The following is an 18,339-nucleotide window of genomic DNA, read 5'->3' as shown; positions in this document are numbered from 1 at the left end:
CCGAGTTACTCAGCAGTCTGAGTAATTACTGCCTGACAAGAAGGCGGGCGCAGTGCACCCCCACATTATACCACAACACCCGCCTACAGTCACCCCCACCCCTGGCTGGACTCCAAAGCCTGCACTCAGCCCTCCCGAGGCTGAAATAACTCTGCTTCTCACACTCACGCCCAGTTCCAGCCAACTTTGCCTAAGATGCTGGAGTTTGCGGGGCAGGGGTCAGGGGGAGGCGGCTTGGGGAGGCGGCAGGAGGAGTAACACACCCCGCTTCAGGCTGGCAGTTTGGCCCTGATCTGTGGTATGATACTGAGCAAGTTGTTCAGCCTCCCGGGCCTCAGTTTACCTGTGCAGGGCCTCTGCAAGCTGTGCCATTGAGTTCAGCTTCAGTGTCAACCTGGCAGGGCTCAGGCAGGGGGTGGGGGCAGCCCAGCCCTGCAGCTGTCAAGGCTAAGAGAAAGAATGCCTTCTGTTCCCACCTCAAGATGGACCAATCTTCAGAGCAAGGTTACTTCCTCACCTTGTTCTCCCATCGGCACTTCCCTCCTTCCTAGAATGGCCTTTCTCCTCCTCAGCCTGTTGAACACAGCCCTCAAGATCTAACCCAGATGGCACCTCTTCCGTGAAGCCTTCCCGATGGCCCTTCACTTCCTTACAGAGCCAGCAGGGAAGATACCCTTTGTTATCTCCTCTTGTCACATTCGGAAACGGATTGTGGGTCTTTCTTCCCTAAGCTTCTGGAAACCCAAGCCTACATCGTTAGCTCACACCCAAGCTTCAGTGCATCGAATGCATGCATGGGTGAATGAATGAATGATACCGGCCTTTTTGACCTTTCTATCGTGCCAGATTTTTCTCCAACAAATCACACAACTCATTCTCTCACTTTAATGATATCTCTGCTTAGGTGTCACTTGCTCAAAGAGCTCTCCTTCCCTGACCCCTCATTTCAGCTCCAGAACACCACCATTTGTTTTTCTCCCAAGCACCGTCTCACCGAGACTTTCCGCATTAGGTCCCTATTAGACTGTAAACTCCACAAAGGCAGGGGCCTGCTCTTTTGCGTTGGCTGGAGTCCCAAGACTAGTAGTGCCTTACACATGATAGACCCTCAATAAATAGGTGGTGAATGAGCGACTTAGCCCACTTTTTCCTCTGCCAGGACCCCTCTTATGCTAGGCCAGTAGGGGGTGCCGGCCTCCACCCAGGATCTTGCCTAGCCTGAACGCTCAGCCCAATCTGCCCCCTGCGGGACCTACTTTCTAGGCGGTGCCGCCTCCATTTTCTACAAAGCCCCGGCGGGGTCTGTGCAGACTGAGGGAAATCAGAGGGTCCCCTAGGCGGAGAAAGCTCACTTGAGCCCCACGTTGGTTCTTCCCTCTCTCTCTGGGGTTTGCAACTGGGCCTCCTAGAATGCTTGCTACGAGGTCTAGACCCGCCTGGGGGCACGCCACACCTCCTCCCAAAAAGAATAGTGTCCTGGGACGCGGGACGCGAGGCGGCAGGGTCTGCCGGAGCTGTCCCGGGCGGGGAGGAGCCGTCGAGCCTCCTAGGAGGAAGCGGAGCCGGCCAAAGAGGAGATGGGCAGGGATGCGGACTTGTGACCGCGGGCTCTGGGCGGCGGTCGTCTCGTCCCAGCTGGTCGGCTGAGCGCACGCTTCCAGCTGCCTGGCTGGGTGACCTCCATCCGCGAAGGGCGAACGGGCGGGGGGTTGGGCTGCGGGTACGAGCTTTGGGGAGCCCACGGGGACGGGGAGGGGCTTTTCGAGTGGTCCGATGGCCGGCCCGGGGGCTGGGACAGGTACTTGGACGGACGCGGGTGGAGGGTCGTCCCCGGGGGCGGGCTCAAAGAAAACACCTTGGGAGGCGGCGCCGCGCGGCTGAGCGCCGCTGCCCTGGGAATAGGACGGCGCTCGGCACCGCGAGCTGAGAGCACTTTCATAAATTTTGTATGGGAGGCGCTCCGTGAGCGGGGGCGGGGATCGGAGCGAGGAGGAGGGAGCTAGCGAGGGAGGGAAGGAGGGTGGGAGGAGGAAAGGTGGGGGAAGCCGGGGGGAGGAAGGGAGGCGCCCCGCTCCGCCGACCGCTCGGTCCTGCAAACGCGCGCCGGGCGCTTTCCCCGGAGCTCCGCGCTGCGTGCGAGCGCCCTTGTGCAGCAGCGGCGGCGGCGGCGGCCCGAGGGGGCGGAAAGGAGGGGGCCGCGGCCGGGGGGCGGCGTCCCCCCTCAAAACCGCCTGCAAAGTGCTCTGGGCTGCAGAAGCAGGCCGCCGGATTCGCAGAGCAAGCCGCTTGTCCCGGGGCTTAGCGAGCGCGCGGGGCTGCCGGGCAGCGCCGCGGTTGCTGGTGGGCGCCGGTGCCCTCTGCGCGGGGCTCGGGCTCACCATGCCCCTGCGGGGCCGCGCCGCCGGGCACAAGCGCATCCCCGGCTTGCCGCCGCCTCGACGCGCTCGGATTAGCTGCAGCCAGCGCCCAAGGATTTGAATCCAGACCCCGGAGGGAGCGCGTTCAGGCCGACCTCAGAGTGGCGGCCCCGCGGCCAACATGCTTCGCAAAGGTGAGTTGGAGCCGCAGGGGCAAGTTGGAGTTGGATGCGCACGGGGCAGAGCCGCTGTCCTGGGAGCTGCACAGAGCCGGGGCTCCGGCCGGGGAAGCAGCCCCTGGCGGGCTGGCGGGCTTTGCGGGTGCGCACCCGCGGAGGGGTTGCTGCTGGAGCTCAGCCGGGTTCCGTGGCCCCTTGGGAGACACGGCATTTGCCCCATGGATCAAGCTGTCAGGCCTAGGGATCAGACTCGACGAGGTCATTCCGAGACCACAGTGAGCTGCCCATGATGGAAGGGGAGCTGGCCTCCTGGGACCTTTGCTTTGCTATTACAAAGTTTTGCACTTGCAGGCTCCGTCCCCTGCGCAGGCACACGTCGCCGGCTTCCGCCGCTTTGTGGGGGCCAGTCCAACCCGCTCCAGTGCAGCCTTCGGTCAGTCACTGCGCGGCCCGGGCACTCACTGCGCGCCCTAGCTTCCCAGGTGGGGCCCGGACGCGGGCACCTTCCCTGCAACCCAGCTTTGGTCTCCAGGGACGGGGTCCGGGCACCCAGCGGTCGAGGGGGATGGCTAGCGCCCAATGTCCGGTTCCTCAAACTTTCCCTACACCTGGAGCGGAGGGATGCGGAAGCGGAGGCCGTGCCGGCTGCGTGCGCTGCCTGCGCCAGGCTCCACTGGAGGTCTGGCCCAGGGACCCCCTCACCACGACCCTCGGGCAGCCCGGCTCATTGCCGAGCGTTGCAAAGTTGGCGCCAGTGCTGGGGAAGTTCCGCCGCGCCCCCACGTGGCTGCCGCGCGGGGAGCGGTCCCCGGGGCCCAGGGAGGGCAGGTGACCATGCGGTGAGTCCGTGGGCCCCACCACCCGCAGCCCCGACCTCTGCCTCTGCCTCTCCCCGCTCCCAAGTCCGGGTGGGCTCCGCGCCCCGCCGCCCCCACTCCCTGCCCGTCCCTGGCTCGGGCCGGGTTGCCGACGAGCTTCGGCGCCTGCGGCGGACAGTGCGGGCCCTGCGGGAACCGGCTGAAGCGAGAGCTCAGGTAACCGAGGGGCCTGATCCCTGCGCTCCGCGCTCCAGCCTTAATCCGCCCTTGTTTCCATGGCAACAGACCGAGGTGTCGTAAGCACAGGATTCTGACCTCACAGTAGGATGGAGAAGGAGAAACCGGGCAGGGGGAGGTGGCCGAGAACGGGGAAGCGAAGCCTCAAGGTGGGCGGGGAGAAACAGATGTGGGGGTGATGGAAGAGACCCCAGAAGCGGGTTGGACAGGTGGGTGAAGAAACCACGCCTTCGCTGGGAGCAATAAAGGCTGTGTGGTGGTCCCTACTCGCTCAGGCTGACCCAGGACTCCGGGTCAATACAAACTTGTGTGTGACTTGTGCCCTCCACGTGGGTCGGTGCAGTGCCGAGGAAATGGTGACTGCCTTTCACTGTGGTGTGGGAAAAGTCTCCCTGGCTGGTGAGAAAACCCTTCCCCGATGCACCCCAGTTCCTTGTCCCTGCAGAAAGGGGCTAAAAATCCGTTCAGCAACCAGAGTGCCTCTGCCCAGAGAGGGTGCTTTTCACAGAGCTGAGCACGGGCCCAAACCTGCGACGCTTGGGCCTGGAGCCTGCAAACTCGCCCCGGTGGGGAAGGCTCCCAGGCCAGGTTTAAAAGGCCACCATGTTTGACTGCAGGTCTGTGATGGAGATAGTAGGGAGGACTTGACATCTCATTTTCCCTTTGGCCTTTTGTCTTTTGGCACTTTGCAGTGAGAAATAAGCCATGAAGCAACCCACACACCCTTTTAGATGGTTCAGGTGCTCAGGGAGGCTTGAGCAGCCTCCAGAAGCCTTTCTCTCCCATCTTTGCTAGCCACCGGCCCCAGGTGGGATGAGCCCAGTGCATTCTGGGGGCCATTCCTGGGGGAGGCTCTTACCCTGCTCAAGAGGTGGCCCTGGAGGCTTGGCAATCACGTGTGTTTCCAGATAGGCCTATTCCCCCTCCCTGTATAGCACGGCTGATGGGAGATCTACCAAAAAGAGGTTTCCACCTGGATTGGCCTGAGGGAAATAGAGGAGAGGAGACTGCTCCGCGGCCTGGAGCCTGCTGCTTGGACATGGTGTGGGCAAAGGACTTTTATTGTGTGTGTGTGTTTTTTTCCTGGGCAATTTTCTCCCTCTGCCCCAGATCTGATCCCTAGGACTTGTGTGTTTTACACACTCGCAGGACACTCAGATTCTCGGTGTGGATTCTAGGTATGTGCCCACAGCCAAAGGTGTGCCTGAGGCGAATGTCAAGGGAGGTGGCCATTGAAGTTCCTGCTTCTCGAATTGTTCTAAAGGCTCCAATCAAAAATGTTATAGGGCGGGTTGCCGTTTCTCTGTCTATCTGATGCAGAGCCCTGCATGGGGCCCTGCCCCTGAGGAGTTTCATACTTCAATTATGATTTGGAACAGGGTTTGAAAGATGAAAAAAAAAAAAAGTAGCCTTCCCTAGGTCCTGGGTAGAGAGGAGAAGAGAAAAAAACCTTACCTTTCTGCAAAGGGTAGGACTCATGGTCTTGACAAGGAGTGCTTTGTGGAGTTGGGAGGCTCAGTGGTCTGAAGCCTCAGAGAAGGAGGAAGGTGAGAGTAGTTATTGGACCATGAGGGTCACCTCTGATTTCTGATTGTCCTATTACAGCGAGGACATTTTAGGGGGTGCTGCCTTGCATCTCTTAGTGAAGGATTCTGCTGGGCACAGCCCTACCTCAGTGAACCAGAACAGCTCTGAGAGCTCAGTGGATCCTGCTGCCGACAGGGCTGGTAGCTGAAGGTTTCGGCAGCTGCCCTGCCAGCTTTTCCAGAGCCTGGCCTGCCCTGTAGAACCAGGGGTATAAAAAGTAAGCCTCTGGTCAGAGGCGAGAGGCTGGGCCCTCCCCATACGTTGCTCTCCCTAGCTTCCCTAGGGCAAGCGAGGCCCAGAGCCACCCAGTTACCACCCAGGAAGGAGAGGCGGCCTGCTGGGGATGTTGCTGAGCCAGAAGTGGCCTGCTTAAGGTCAGAATCTATGGTTTTCCTTTTTAGAGCTGTAAAAGCAGCATGCAAATCAACAGCCTCTGGGCTAACACAGAATCATAAAGTTTTTGTCTTGTTAAGCAGGGAAATAGAGTGCCAAATAGGCTTTGTTAAGTGGCATTCTAATTAATAATTTAAAATCTTGTAGCTGTCTTTCATTAGAATTTATCTGTACATCAACCACAAAATCAGTCAAACACACTCATTTATAAGTTAATGCTACCCCTGAATAATTCAGCAAGAGCTAGACTAAGTCCTGCAGCCCAGTAAGATGCATTTTGTCCCTTTGGTTTCCATAGCCAGACGGGCTGGCCTGGTGGCTAGATTGGGTCTCCTTTGTGCAAAGAAGGGAAGGCACAGGGAGGACGGGACCACGGGGTTGTCAGATGCTTGGTTGGTTTGAATCCAGAGGTTCCCTAGAGGATCAGAGAATCTCCATGTGGCCAGGTGTGAACAGGCTCCATCTCTTGGAGCCACTGGTGACACGGCCCACTGTAGTCCCAGTGGAGAGCGGAAGAGAGGGGTGTTCCATGGACAGCCACGACACACTTCTTTCTGCTGCAGAGGAAGTGTAGAGGGGACATAAAGAGCCCTGCTTGGGAGGGTGGAGATAGGAGGCTTCTTAGCCCAAACCCAGGTGGAATTTCCCTCTTCCCAGACCAGTTCGGTCCCACTTAAGGAATGCAGCCTCGTGAAACCATTGTCACCAAAACAGCTTCTTTAATTGGGAGCTTCTGGGATGCTTCTTTCCTCAAAGCTCCTGGCCCTTAATGCCAGAAAAGAGAAGCCAGGAGGAGGAATTTGGGGGGAGCACCGGGACACCTCAAGAGAAAGAAGAGGCCGAGTGAGTTGCGAACTAAAGTCCGTGCATGCGTTTCCTCACTGGTGGCCAGAATAAAGACAAGGAGAGCAGTGGCAGGTTCCATTTGTGAGCTCAGACCACGTAGAAAACGTGTTTCGGTTCGGTTCCTGTCATGCCAACACCTCACTGCAGTCCAACAGGTCCGTTTTCTGCAGAGAAACTGTTCCGGACCCCAACTCCCAGCCTGGGTCCACAGGCCCCTCCACCACAGGAGTGGATGAGTCCCAGGGTTTCTGGTCTCCGTCTCAGGCTGCCAACCCGGAGCCCTCTGGGGGGTTAAACGGCTCTGTGTATGGGGACCAGGTAGCTATCTGGAGCAGACAGCGGACTTGATGCCAGGAGAGGTTCTTGGCCAAGTTTGAAAAGAGAAAGTCTCGTTAGGAAAAGGAAAAGGCAAGGGGAGGGGTAGGCTTGCCCTCAGACCTGTAGCAGATTGACAGCAGATGGATCCGAGGAGGGAGGCTTGTGGGGTGAATCCAACTCCAAGCTTTGGAGTCAGGGCCTGAAAAAGGACAGAGCAGAAGTTCACTTGCGGGAGATGAGAAGGAGGGGGCAGGCATCATGAAGGATGTCAAGAACGGATCTGTTGGATACCATCTGCAGCAAAGTAGTGGTTAAGGTTAAAGCAGAGAGGAGATGACAGGGAGGGAACAGATGGCCGAGGAAGCAAAATAGCTGGCGAAACAGGAACAGAGCCTCCAGGGACAGCAGAAGGCAGGACCTCCTCGCAGAGTGCCGGAAGCAGCCCTTTCTTCGGGGTGCACTGGCCAGACCACCCTGGGTAGAAGCGAGTGAGAGAGAGGAGTGAGGTGGGGACCTCAGGGTGAGGGCTCCTTGGAGCTGGCCAGGGGGTCCAGGAGCAGGGACCTCCTCAGACGCCGTTGACTACGGAGAGGAGGCACAGCTGACTGGGTGTCCGTCACTGGAGTGAGGCAAAGCCACCTCGGGACTCGGCAGGCCTGGCCGCGCCTGCTGGGAGGAGGGGTGGGTGCTCTCTGAACACAGGGGCAGCAGGGACTGGACGCTTCTTCCCAACCTGCCTTGGGTCCACTTGTGCCAGTCCCTGTCCACGTGCTGACCACACCTGCTTATGGTTACTAATGGGCCAAGTTAACTATACGCTACGCCTTAGCTCATGGCATCTCCACAGTCACCCTCCCAGATCAGTCTGTGCTTGTCCCTGCTGTACAGGTAAGGAAACCGAGGCGCAGACAAATGAAGTCCCGCGCTCTGGGTCACTCCTCGTTGACTCAGAATGCAATCCCAGGCCTGTCTGCTACCACACTCGCTCCTCCCTCTCTCAGCCTCTAAGCTCCACCGTCTCACGTGCCCGTCTGCCTTGATTTAGGTGACATTTGTTGTGCGGGTGTTGGGCACTGCTGAAGCATTCGTGTCTTGTTGCAGAGCTCCCTGGTAGTCCCCATGCCCTCCCCTCCTGGTTTCCCTCCAGGAGTGCCTTTGGCCGGGACCCGGCACTTCTGGGACTCTGAGCCGCTGTCTCATGTATCTCTTCTACTCTGCCCCCCTTTCTGTCTGGGCGGACACACCCATCACCTGCTGTCTCCTGCTCCTGTTTCTTCATTACAGACAGAGATGGGACAGTGGGCCAGCACCAGTCTGTCTGCTTTCATGCCCTTGAGAAAGGTCTGGCTATGGTTTACCTGGGGGCTGGGCCCTCCCCATACGTTGCTCTCCCTAGCTTCCCATTGCAGCCGGACCTGTGGATTTGCTCATAGCCATATCCCACACTGGTTGGTGGTTGTCTGGAGAGCAACAGCCCCAGAACAGGCCGGCCCAGGTGGGTGGCAGTTGGCAGGCTGGATGATATTGGGCCCCCCACCTGCACCTGCCCCTCTTCCTCCTCTGGAGTGCTTATCCCTTCTGGGGGCTTCCCCACTGCCCAGCCCTGGCCTGTCATCGGGATAACAGAGCTGTACTCCAGAGAGGACTTCTGCCTTCTCCACCACAGCAAGGTGCGGTGTCTGAGCAAACAGATAACGGTGGGTGCTAATCAGCCAAGTTGGGATCCGAAACTGCAAACAGCCCCTGCTATCTGATTCAGTGCTGGCACAGCGAGAGGATTGGCACAGCACCGTGTGTGTGTGTGTGTGTGTGTGTGTGCCCGCAGAAATACACCTGGTGAGCTCACGGCAGGCTCGGGGGAGTGTGCGTGCCAGACACCTGCCGTGGCAGAGTGGAGCACTCGCGTGCACGCTCCTGGCCTGCTGGCCCTGAAGCCCACGTTGGCACTCACCCTGGGTCCAGCATGGCACGGTGCCATGGATGAGCTGGAGAGCCGCTCAGTGGGGGGTCCCGGGAGTGGGCAGGCCGGCGCAGTGTGTGACACATGTGAACAAAACTTGTTGAGCGGGTGTGTGGCTGGTCCATGCAGGGGTGGGTGGACATGACTCATCACGTATCTGCTGGAAGACCGACCACTGCGGGCCCGGGAGGCGGGGCCAGTTGGCAGCTTCCTGGGCTGATTCCAGAGGGCACAGGCACCGCGGCGGGGCTCTGAGCTCCCCGCCCACCGAGGTGGTGTGAAAGTTTGCTTCTGCCTCTAAAACGGTCCTAGCAGAGTTTGCCATCTCTCTCTGGGCACCTGAGCCGACACATAGTGAAGGGGCCTTTACATGGAGAGATTCATGAGGCCCTGGGGGGGGGGGGGGAATTGGCATTCTTCTTACGATGATTTATTTATAGGGCGACTGGATGATGGGGTATGGAGGCTAAGGTGCCTCCATTAGTGAGAAACACACAAGGCAGGAAGCCTCGCTCTGCATTTGACATTTAGTGGGGCGACTCCTACCAGGGAGCTGCCTTTTCTTTGAGCAGGTTTTGCCTTTAATGTTCTATTCATGGGCTTGTCTGAGCAGGCTGGGAGCAGGAAGGAGCCTGCGGTGTATGGGCCATGAGGCTGAGCCGGCCCCCGTGGGGGAGGCAGGACCTGGGAGGTCACCGGGGTAGGGGTGTGGGGCGGCCTGGGCAGGCCCGACGCTGGGGGAAGCAGCTCTGCTCCTGCGCCTCGGGCCGCCGTCACCCCCTGGCCGCCTGTCTGGGTGGCACGCGCTGCAGGCTTCATGCAGCGTGGTGTTTACTCTCCTGCCTGTCTCCGTCCTCACTGGCCGCCAGGCGGTGCCTCCGACAGCGGCCCTGGGCGACCGGGCTTTGGCCTGGCCACGGCCCTTTTCTTCCTGGGGACTCTGGGACTGTGGAAAGAACACAAAGCTGGAGTCTCGGGGCTGTGTTAGGTCCCATCTTTGTGGCCGACTCACTAGGCCCTGGGCAGGTTCCCGCCTCTCTGGGCCTCAGTTTCCCCATCTGCAATATGCCAGGATGAATGGTTTTCCAAATGTTTTTCAGCAGTTTCTTCAAATGTCACCCAGTGTCAGAGCCAGAATATGAGACAGATCAGTGCGGGGCTGGGGCAGGGGCCCCCTCCTCTGGCTTCCTGCCACCCCGGCAGCCTCCCTTGCGGTCCCTCTTAGCAAGTCAGTGCACCCGAGGGGCCATTGGTGGGAGGTGTGTGGGTGCTGCCAAAGAAGACCCTCACTGTCCCCAGCGCCTGAGGTGGAGCTCCCTCCTGCAGGGGTAGGGGGCTTCCTCCTCTCCCTCGGACACCCGTGACCACTGAGCTCTCTGCAGACACTGCCTGCACTTGGAGTCTCCTGGCCCTCCCCTCCCTCTAGCTCCTCGGCCGGGTTCCGGCTGTCTCCTCCATCTCTCCACCGTCGCCGCTCTGGCTCAACCTTGACCTGACCAGACATTTCCTCGTCTCACCTGACCTTCCGGAGGCATTTGGCCACAGGTGCCCCTTGGCTTCCCTGCTAGCAGCTCCCGGGTCTTCCTCTTGCTTCTGTGGCTGCTGCTCCTCAGCCTCTGTGCCAGCTCCACCTCCTTCGGCCATCCTTCCCATGCGGTGCCCCCTGCGCGCGCCCTGGGCCCTCTCTCCTCCACACGCAGCTCTGGGGGTTTCAGCACACACTTTTGCTGCAGCGCCCACTTGCTGGCTCCCCCCACGTCCCATCTCCAATTGAGATGTTGCTTCTGATGTCCAGAGCCATCATTCCAGCCTACCCCGATGTTCCCTGAGCTCACTACAAACCTGCTTCTTCCTCATCCCCCCCCCCCCCATCTCTGGCATCTGGTACCATCCTCCTCCCAGGTACCCTCAGCCCAAGAGCTGGACCCAGGGACGAGCCCCTCCCCCACCTCTCCCATTGGTCCACGGGGAAGTGCTGCCATTCTCCTTCAGTGGCCTTCACCTCTCCTCCTCTCCTGCCTCTCCCCTAGCCCGGGCCACTGCCTTCTCCCAGACCATGCCAGCTCCTCTCCTGCCTCCACTCCTGCCTTCACCCAACCCAGGCTTTACATTGTGGCCAGTTTCTATAGTGCTACACAATCTCGTCCCTTGCTTAAAAACCTCCAGGGATTCCTTTTTCTTTGGGGAATAGTCCAGACTCCCCAGCTTGGCTGAGAAGTCCTCCCCCCTTCCCCAATCTGCAGCTCCACCCTCCCTTCTCCCCACTGCCCACTTTGAGCTCTGAGGCCCAGGTCTAATGGACTTCTTTCAATTCGACTGCATCATGCTCTCGCCTCTGTAAGGATCTGCATAAGCAGCTCATTCTGCCTAGGATGCTCTCTGCTGCCTCTTCGCCTTCAGTCCTATGCTTCAGGGCTCAGCGTACGCATGGCAGCCTCTGGGAAACCTTCCTGCACCTTCTGGACTAGGGGAGGGGTCCTGGAGCTCCCTAAAATTGCACTCAACCAGTTTTATTGTAGTTACTTTTTTTAAAAATTGACTTTGGAGAGAGAGAGAGAGAGAGCGAGAGAGCGAGAGAAACATCCATGAGAGAGAGAAACATCAATCCACTGCCTCCTGCATGCCCCCTACTGGGGATTGAGCCCAAAACCCTGGGCATGTGCCCTGACCCGGAATCAAACCGAAAACCTCTGGGTGCATGGGACAACACTCAATCAACTGAGTCACGCCGGCCAGGGCTTATTGCAGTTACTTTTATTTTATATTATCTGCCGTCCCCACTGGATGGCAAGTTCCATGAGGTGACTTGTCCCCCAAGACCTGCTCTCCACCCTTCTCCTGCTGTGTGTGTCAGGAGGTTGGCCCTTTAACTTCAACCATGGGCTCCCATGCCCTCCCACTTCCAGTTGGATTCAACCAATGGTGAGTCACCATGGCTCCCCATGGCTCTCTGCCATCACCCAGTTTCTCCCACAAGTACAGCCTGAGACAGGATTGGAGGGCCAGTCGTTGATTTGGGAGGCCTCCTCCGGAATGCCATTGGGGAGTGGAGAAGTGAGACAGAGAAGGGAAGAAGCCAACAATGGGTACTCTTCCAGCAAATATTGGACCGTGGGCAACCAGAGCTTCATCCCACTGGGAACTTTGGGACACAGTGTAGAGCATGCACCTCAAAGTTAGCTCACCCAAAGCGGGCGGGGAGCGGGTGTTTATACACAGCTCCCACCTGTCACTGGCTGAGTGCTGTGCCTGTGGGGGGATTACGGTACTTCGGTACCTCGCAGGCACTTTTGGCCTGCGGTGTGGGAGAGCAAAGGCTCTCTGCTGCTAGAGGAAGCCCTCAGGCAAAGAAATGCAGGTTCTGGCAGTTGGAAGCCAGGCTGGTGTGTGCTGAAATGGTAAAAGCAAGGGATATGGGCAAGCCCTCAGCAGCTGCAATACAGCTCCGACCAGCGAATTTCAGCAGCTCCGTCTCCAGGGTCCGTGCCAGCTCCTTCCCCTGGCTCGCCCTGGTTTCCCTGCCCGCTGTTCTCACCTTTATTATGTACTCGTCAGATTACTCAATCTGAGAGCGCTCCCTGTTCTTCCTACCAAGACCCGAGTGAAACGGCATCCTGCACAAAGTAAAATGAATGAAATGTAGCACATAATGTAGACATTGGGTAGATGGGGTTGAATCAGTAACTAATGTCATGTCTTGATGAGTTGATTAGAAATGTTGATTGAATGATTGTGCATTTAGTTGGAACCCAAGAAACTTACTACCAAAACCTAATTTTTAAATTGTTCTGTAACAGAACGAGAAATTAAATCATGATTACTTAGGGCTTAAAAAAGAAAGAAGAAAAACAAAAAAAACCTAGTGCCAGGGACCAGCAAGAAACAGTTGTGTGTTTTTGTTTTGTTTTGTTTTGTTTCTAGTGAGGAGGATGCAGAAAGGAATCTTTCCCCTGTGCAACGACTCATGAAAAGCAGAAAAGGTGTGTATTATTAGCTCCAAGTTACAGATGGGGACACTGAGGCTCAGAGGGGCTACATAGCTCATCTAGGGCCTATGGCTGCTCTGCTTCTCGTGGCCGTGGCCGTAGGAAGCTAGCAGGCACAAAAAGGCAGGCCAACTGGGCCACAGAGGATGTGCAGTGGGGCAGGAGCTGTGTTGGAAAAAAGATAGATCTCTCACTCAGAAAAGTTTAGGGTGGTTCTTGGCAGATTTTTCTGGAACAAAATTTGCACTATTGATTCCATGGCAAGTAAAAACCTCTGGTGGACACTCTGGGCTTCAGAGATCTCAGATGTTTCAATGAGGCTGGTCTGAACACAAGGAAATAACACTGCCAGGTGAAGCTGAGCTCAGGGGGTGCCTGGGGTCAGAAGACTCTGCCTCTTTTGTCTTCTCTTCCATCCGTGAAAATGCCTTGTTACTTTGAACTGCTTCCTTCCCTCCCTCCCTCGCACGGAGGGCCCCCTGGTTGTTGCCCAGGCCTGCGGTTGAAATCGAATCTCTGAGCAGAGGGAGCGAGGCTGGGGCAGTTCACAGGGCCTCACTCAGGAGAAAGAGCCAGCCAAGGGGGAAAGTTTACCAGCAGATTGTGGGGTGGCGAGTGGCCCTGGGGCTGCCTTGAAGTAGCAGAGGTTATTATCTCCCTGTAATTGGCCCACTGCCCCCAGTGGGCGGGTGTGTCTGCTAATGGACTAATCGGATTGCAGAGAGGAAGCTCCTTGGAAAATGGGGGGTTATTGCAAGGAGATGCGTGATCTGGACTCCAGGAACCTCCAGAACAGGGAGTGACACCAGGAAGTGGCAGCCTCTCTGGTCCCTCTCATGGCCTCTCCGTCCACCCAACCCAGCTGTGCCTGCTTCTGTCCCCCCCCCCCCTAACTTCCCACAAGGCCCCATGTGGCCACCAGTGTTGCTTGCTCTTCAGGGTGGCCTTCCCGCTCCTTCTCCCACTGCTAATGGCCCCACATTGTTGGTGTTCCCAGCTTTATTTCCCAGAAGAGAGACCCCAATTGAGCCAGCTATGCTTTTCCATTCAGACCTGTTATAGATCATGGCCCCCTATGGATTATCTATCTACCCATGGAGGAGCTGGCTGCCTTTTATCCTGTCAGCCAAAGGAGTGTGGGAGGGCCCTCTTCATTTGACAAACATTGACCCACTATTGAGTGTCTACCTACTGCTGCCTTGGCGCTGAGGATGAAGCAGGGAATGAAAACCAAGTCCATAAGGAGCTCACATTCTAGCGGGGAGAAGGGACAATAAATGACTTAACTGTGTTCCGTCAGGTGGGGGTAGGTGCTTCGGTGAAAATGAACAGAGGGTGAATGAAGGAACAGAGAGTGGCCACGGAGCTGCTACTTTAGAGAGACTGGCTGGACGTCTTTCCGATAAGGTGATATTTGAGCAGAGGCCTCAGTGCAGTGAGGGCAGGCTCCCTGCAGCCACCAGCAGCTCTGCTTCAGTGTGGGAAGAGCTCTGCAGACAGAAGGAGCAGGAGTGCGCTGGGTGCAATACCCAGCTGCCCATGGGACCTCCACTGTGGGCAGGCAGGCTTTCTGAGGTGTCGCCCATGCTCAAGGTCCTTTGGAGAGGACCAGAGTTTGGGGTCAGCCCCAAGTTCGTCTCCACTCGGCCCGGGGGAGGAGCCAAGGCATAGACCAAAGCCACAGCAGTGATGGGGGTGGGGAAGGAGAGGCAGGTCTGGGGATTCCCCTGCCCGCTGGGGTCAGACACCTCTGTGGCCCAGGCTTTGGCCTGCGTCCAAGGACAGAGATCAATTCCCAGAAGCCTTTCCTTGTACACCAAAGTAGGAAACATAGAACTTAGTTCCGCTTATGGTCTTGTCTCTCTCACCCACTGCCTCATTTATACATCAGCTTCTTCTCCCAGAGTAAAATTTTGGAACTTCTCAGATGATGCATACACAAGGCAGGAAACATTGGAAAACCACATATTGGCAAAAAGAAGAAAATTGCATAATCCCACAACCCAGGAGTGGATGGCGCATCCCTCCCAGGACATTTGGTGCCTCCTTTCTGCTCCACTTCTCACCTGCGTTCATGCAGCTGTGCCCGGTCTTGTTAAAGTAACGGTATATCTCAAAGGCTCCGAGGTTGGTAATTCTAAACCTGTTTTTAAAAAAAATATATATTTTTATTGATTTCAGAGAGGAAGGGAGAGATAGAAACATCAATGATGAGAGAGAATCACTGATCGGCTGCCTCCTGCACACCCCCCACTGGGGATTGAGCCTGCAACCCGGGCATATGCCCCCGACCAGAATCGAACCTGGGACCTTTTGGTCTGCAGGCCGACGCTCTATCCATTGAGCCAAACGGGCCAGGGCTAAACCAGTTTTAATGGTTACAAAATGCCCATCGTGTGACGGCCAGTCCCCTTGGGTTGTGCATGGAGGCTGTTCCCAGGTGTTTGCTGTTGGGAAGCATGCTACTGCCAACACCTGTGCACACGCCTTAGTCCACGTGCTGTGGGCTTCTGGGCGGGGGGAGAGCAGGGCACGAGGTCAAGGCCCTCACAGGGAGCAGGGTAGGTGGAAACCATGTGGGAGGTCAGTGATGCCCCTTAGGGACCCGGACGTGACTCTACCCCAGGCAGCGGCCAGGCAGAGCTGACGGTTTCTGGAGGGTCGTGCGTGAGTGCGTGTTTTGAGGCTGTGAACATGGCCTAGGTCTCTAGTGAAGCAGGCTGTGGGTAAGCGGGGGGGGAGGTAGAGGCATTAGTCTTCCTTGGGGTTGTTATGGCGTGTGGCACGCAAAACTCTGGAGGAGGGAGGATTTGTGTGATTTCTGACAGATTTGTAGGCTCTTTGGTGCTAGAGGGACCGGATGACTCAGCTGAGAAGACCAGAGCCCAGAGAGCTGCAGTGGTTTGCCCAACATCACACAGCATTAGGTGCGGTCGGTCGGCTGCTGTGTTCCGTAGGATGTCCAAGGTCACTGGCTGGTGACATTGTTAACGTGCCTCTTACCTGTCCAGTACCTCTACCCCAGCTAGCAGGGGCTGTCCTTACTCGATGGAGGCTTTCTCTCACAGGAGGAGAGGGTCTGGTAGGGAAGTCTCACTCCAGGTACCAGTGGCCAGGCCCTTCACCTCCGAGTGGGGTGGGTCAGCATGCAGGATCTGGCTAGTCCTGGGAATGAGCTTACTTCTCTGAACTTGAGTTACTCCATCCGCAAAACGGGGCTAACAAGGGTACCTGTCTGGTAGGGCTGTGAAGACTAAGTGAGATGATGCTGACAAAGTTCTCCTGACTCGGAACAGGAGCTCGAGGCATCCCGCCCTCGGTAGGAGCAGGGGCAGTGGCAGCTTCCTGTGCCGCCCTCCTGCAGGCCAGACCTGGCCGCCCCCTGAAGGTTTACCTTCTGTGTCCAGGACTGAGTCCCTGTGAATAGCCTGACTGACACCGGACAGGGCTGGCCAAGGGCAGGGGTCTCAGGACCAGCAGGGACAACCTTGGGTAGAGGGGGCTCTCTTTGGGAAGGACGGGCTCTGTCCTGAACTCTGCCCTCCTCCACCCACCGCCAGGGAGAAGTCTCCTGAGGCTTTGCAGGGGGAGCTGTGGAGAGCATTCCCAAGTGGTTTCCATGGGCTGAGAAAAGTGAGGTGAGGTTGAAGGCCTCCCCGGAAAACTGGTGCATCTCCACTAACTTCAGGCCCAAACCCTGACCTCTACGCAGCTGCCTCTTCCTTCTCCAGAGGGTCTCCCTGAGCAGAAGGAAAACCCAGCCCAGCCCTGTGCCTTGGGCTCTGGGCCTGGAAAAGGGACACGGCTGCTTGCCTCCTTCCTCTCGCACCTATTTCTAGTCCGCTTGGGTTTCCCTGCCTCCTCCACATATGGAGCCAAGCAGCCGGCAGCCGGGGCTGTGGGGCCAGACAGGCGGGAATCAGGGTCCTGCTCTGCCACTTACCATCTGCCTGACCTCAGGCAAATGCTTTTAATTCTTTGGGCCTCAGTTTAGTCATCTGAAAAGTGGGGTTAGTGCCCTACCTCTTGGGGTTCTGAGATTTGTGACAAAATGGATATAAAGCGCCTTCTTGGTGTGCAGCAAGACCTCAGTGAGATGTTGAGATATTTATTTATTTATTTATTTATTTATTTATTTATTTATTTATTTATATTTGAGAGAGAGTGGAAGGGAGGGGGAGAGGCAGAGAGAGAAACACGGATGGACATCGATTGGTTGCCTCTGCACACACCCCGACCAGGGCCAGGCTTGAACCTGCAATTGAGAATCGAACCCGGGACCCCTCAGTCCGAGGGCCGGCCGACACTCTATCCACTGAGCCAAACCAGGTAGGGCAGGACGTTGTTTTCCATCTTCATCATCCTTTTCTGTTCTTCAGCAGACATGTGCCCAGGACTACTGTGTGCCAGGCTCTTTGGGGACCCAAGTACCAAAATGAATGTCACAGTCCTCTTCCTGGTGGCCTTGCCTCCCTGGCCTTTTTCCTCATTGCAGATCCCTTATTTGTTCTGGGGTCCATACCAAAGAGGCTGGGGTGTCACCGGCCTGCCTGCCTGGCAGATCAGGCCTCAGTGGGCCTCAGGGACCTTGCAGGATGCCTCCCCATCTTTGCACAAGCTGGCAAGCTGCCCTCTTTTTTACAGGCTGGTACATTCCTGGGGGGAGAAGGGTGTGTCTAAGCAGCTGGCAGTGCCCTTGGGTGTGAAGCCCTCAGAAGTTTGGGGTGAGAAGTGTCACCTCCTAGTGGGATCAATTTCACACTCACCAGCCCCTGGAGAAGAGCAGTAACAAGGGGAAGGCCTGTATTGGTGGAGGGTTTGTCCTGAGAGCGGGTGGGGGAGAAGCAATGGTATTAAGGCCTGCCGTGGGCTCAGACTGTGCAGCCCAAAACGGGGCACAGATCCTTCCCGCCCCACCCCCTCTCCTCCTCTGAGATGGGGTGCCGGCTCCCCCACCCCCACCCCGTGTCTGGGGTATGGAGGCTCCCTGGCGGTAGACTGCTCACCTCTCTAGGGCCCAACCCTTCCACCCCGCTGGGAACTGGCCAGGGCATTTTTGCTAACAACTAGCCACATGACAGTCCCAACAGAATTAATCAGAAAAATAAATAAATAAAATCATTTTTCTTTTAAAAAGCGAGAGAAAGGGAAAGAAAAGAAAACAGTCCTTACACACAAGCTGCTGCAGTGTCTGCCAGGACCTACGATCCAGTACTATCTATTTTTTAATAATTGAGGGTAATAAATATGTATTTCTTTCTCCTCACCCCCCATCCTCTGCAGCTTGTCAGCTCCCTGCGTCTCTCCTCTGATCAGACCAAGTCTTCCCCAAGCAAAAAAAAAAAAAAAAAAAAAAAAAAAAAAAAAAAAAATCCTTTAAGCAAAAAGGATTAAAGCCTTGAAAGTAGGTCTGCCTAAGCTCTCCCCCCACCCCCTCCCTTCCCCTCTCCAGTGTTGGTGAAGAGAAGCCCCTGGGGGGAGCTAGGGATAGGGGTGGGTGGGAGGAGCTGATGCAGCAAGTCCCTGGGGTGGGGGGGCCTGTAGGGGAGGACCAGCGGGCTCCCTCCCTGCAGCCCTTCCAGTTCCAGGCCTAGGCTAGCCTGGGGAGGCAGCCCAGCCCAGCCCCCCACCGGTCCCCGAGGAGGGGCAAACCTGGGA

General features: G+C 57.0%; 1 protein-coding gene across 1 annotated transcript in view; it reads left to right on the top strand.

Moving 5' to 3' along the window:
- Positions 1–2,098: 2,098 nt before the first annotated feature.
- RTN4RL1 (reticulon 4 receptor like 1) overlaps positions 2,099–18,339 on the top strand; it is a 68,818-nt gene continuing 52,577 nt past the window's right edge. The window contains exon 1 of the mRNA XM_079797775.1: positions 2,099–2,551. Within this exon, the coding sequence (XP_079653901.1) occupies positions 2,539–2,551 (13 nt within the window). The 5' untranslated portion in view covers positions 2,099–2,538. The remainder of the gene's footprint in view (positions 2,552–18,339) is intronic.

The sequence above is a fragment of the Cnephaeus nilssonii genome (genome assembly GCF_951640355.1).
Source record: "Cnephaeus nilssonii genome assembly, chromosome: 19".
Taxonomy (NCBI): domain Eukaryota; kingdom Metazoa; phylum Chordata; class Mammalia; order Chiroptera; family Vespertilionidae; genus Cnephaeus; species Cnephaeus nilssonii.
The sequence above is the reverse complement of the archived record's forward strand: the minus strand, read 5'-3'. Positions and strand labels throughout refer to the sequence as shown.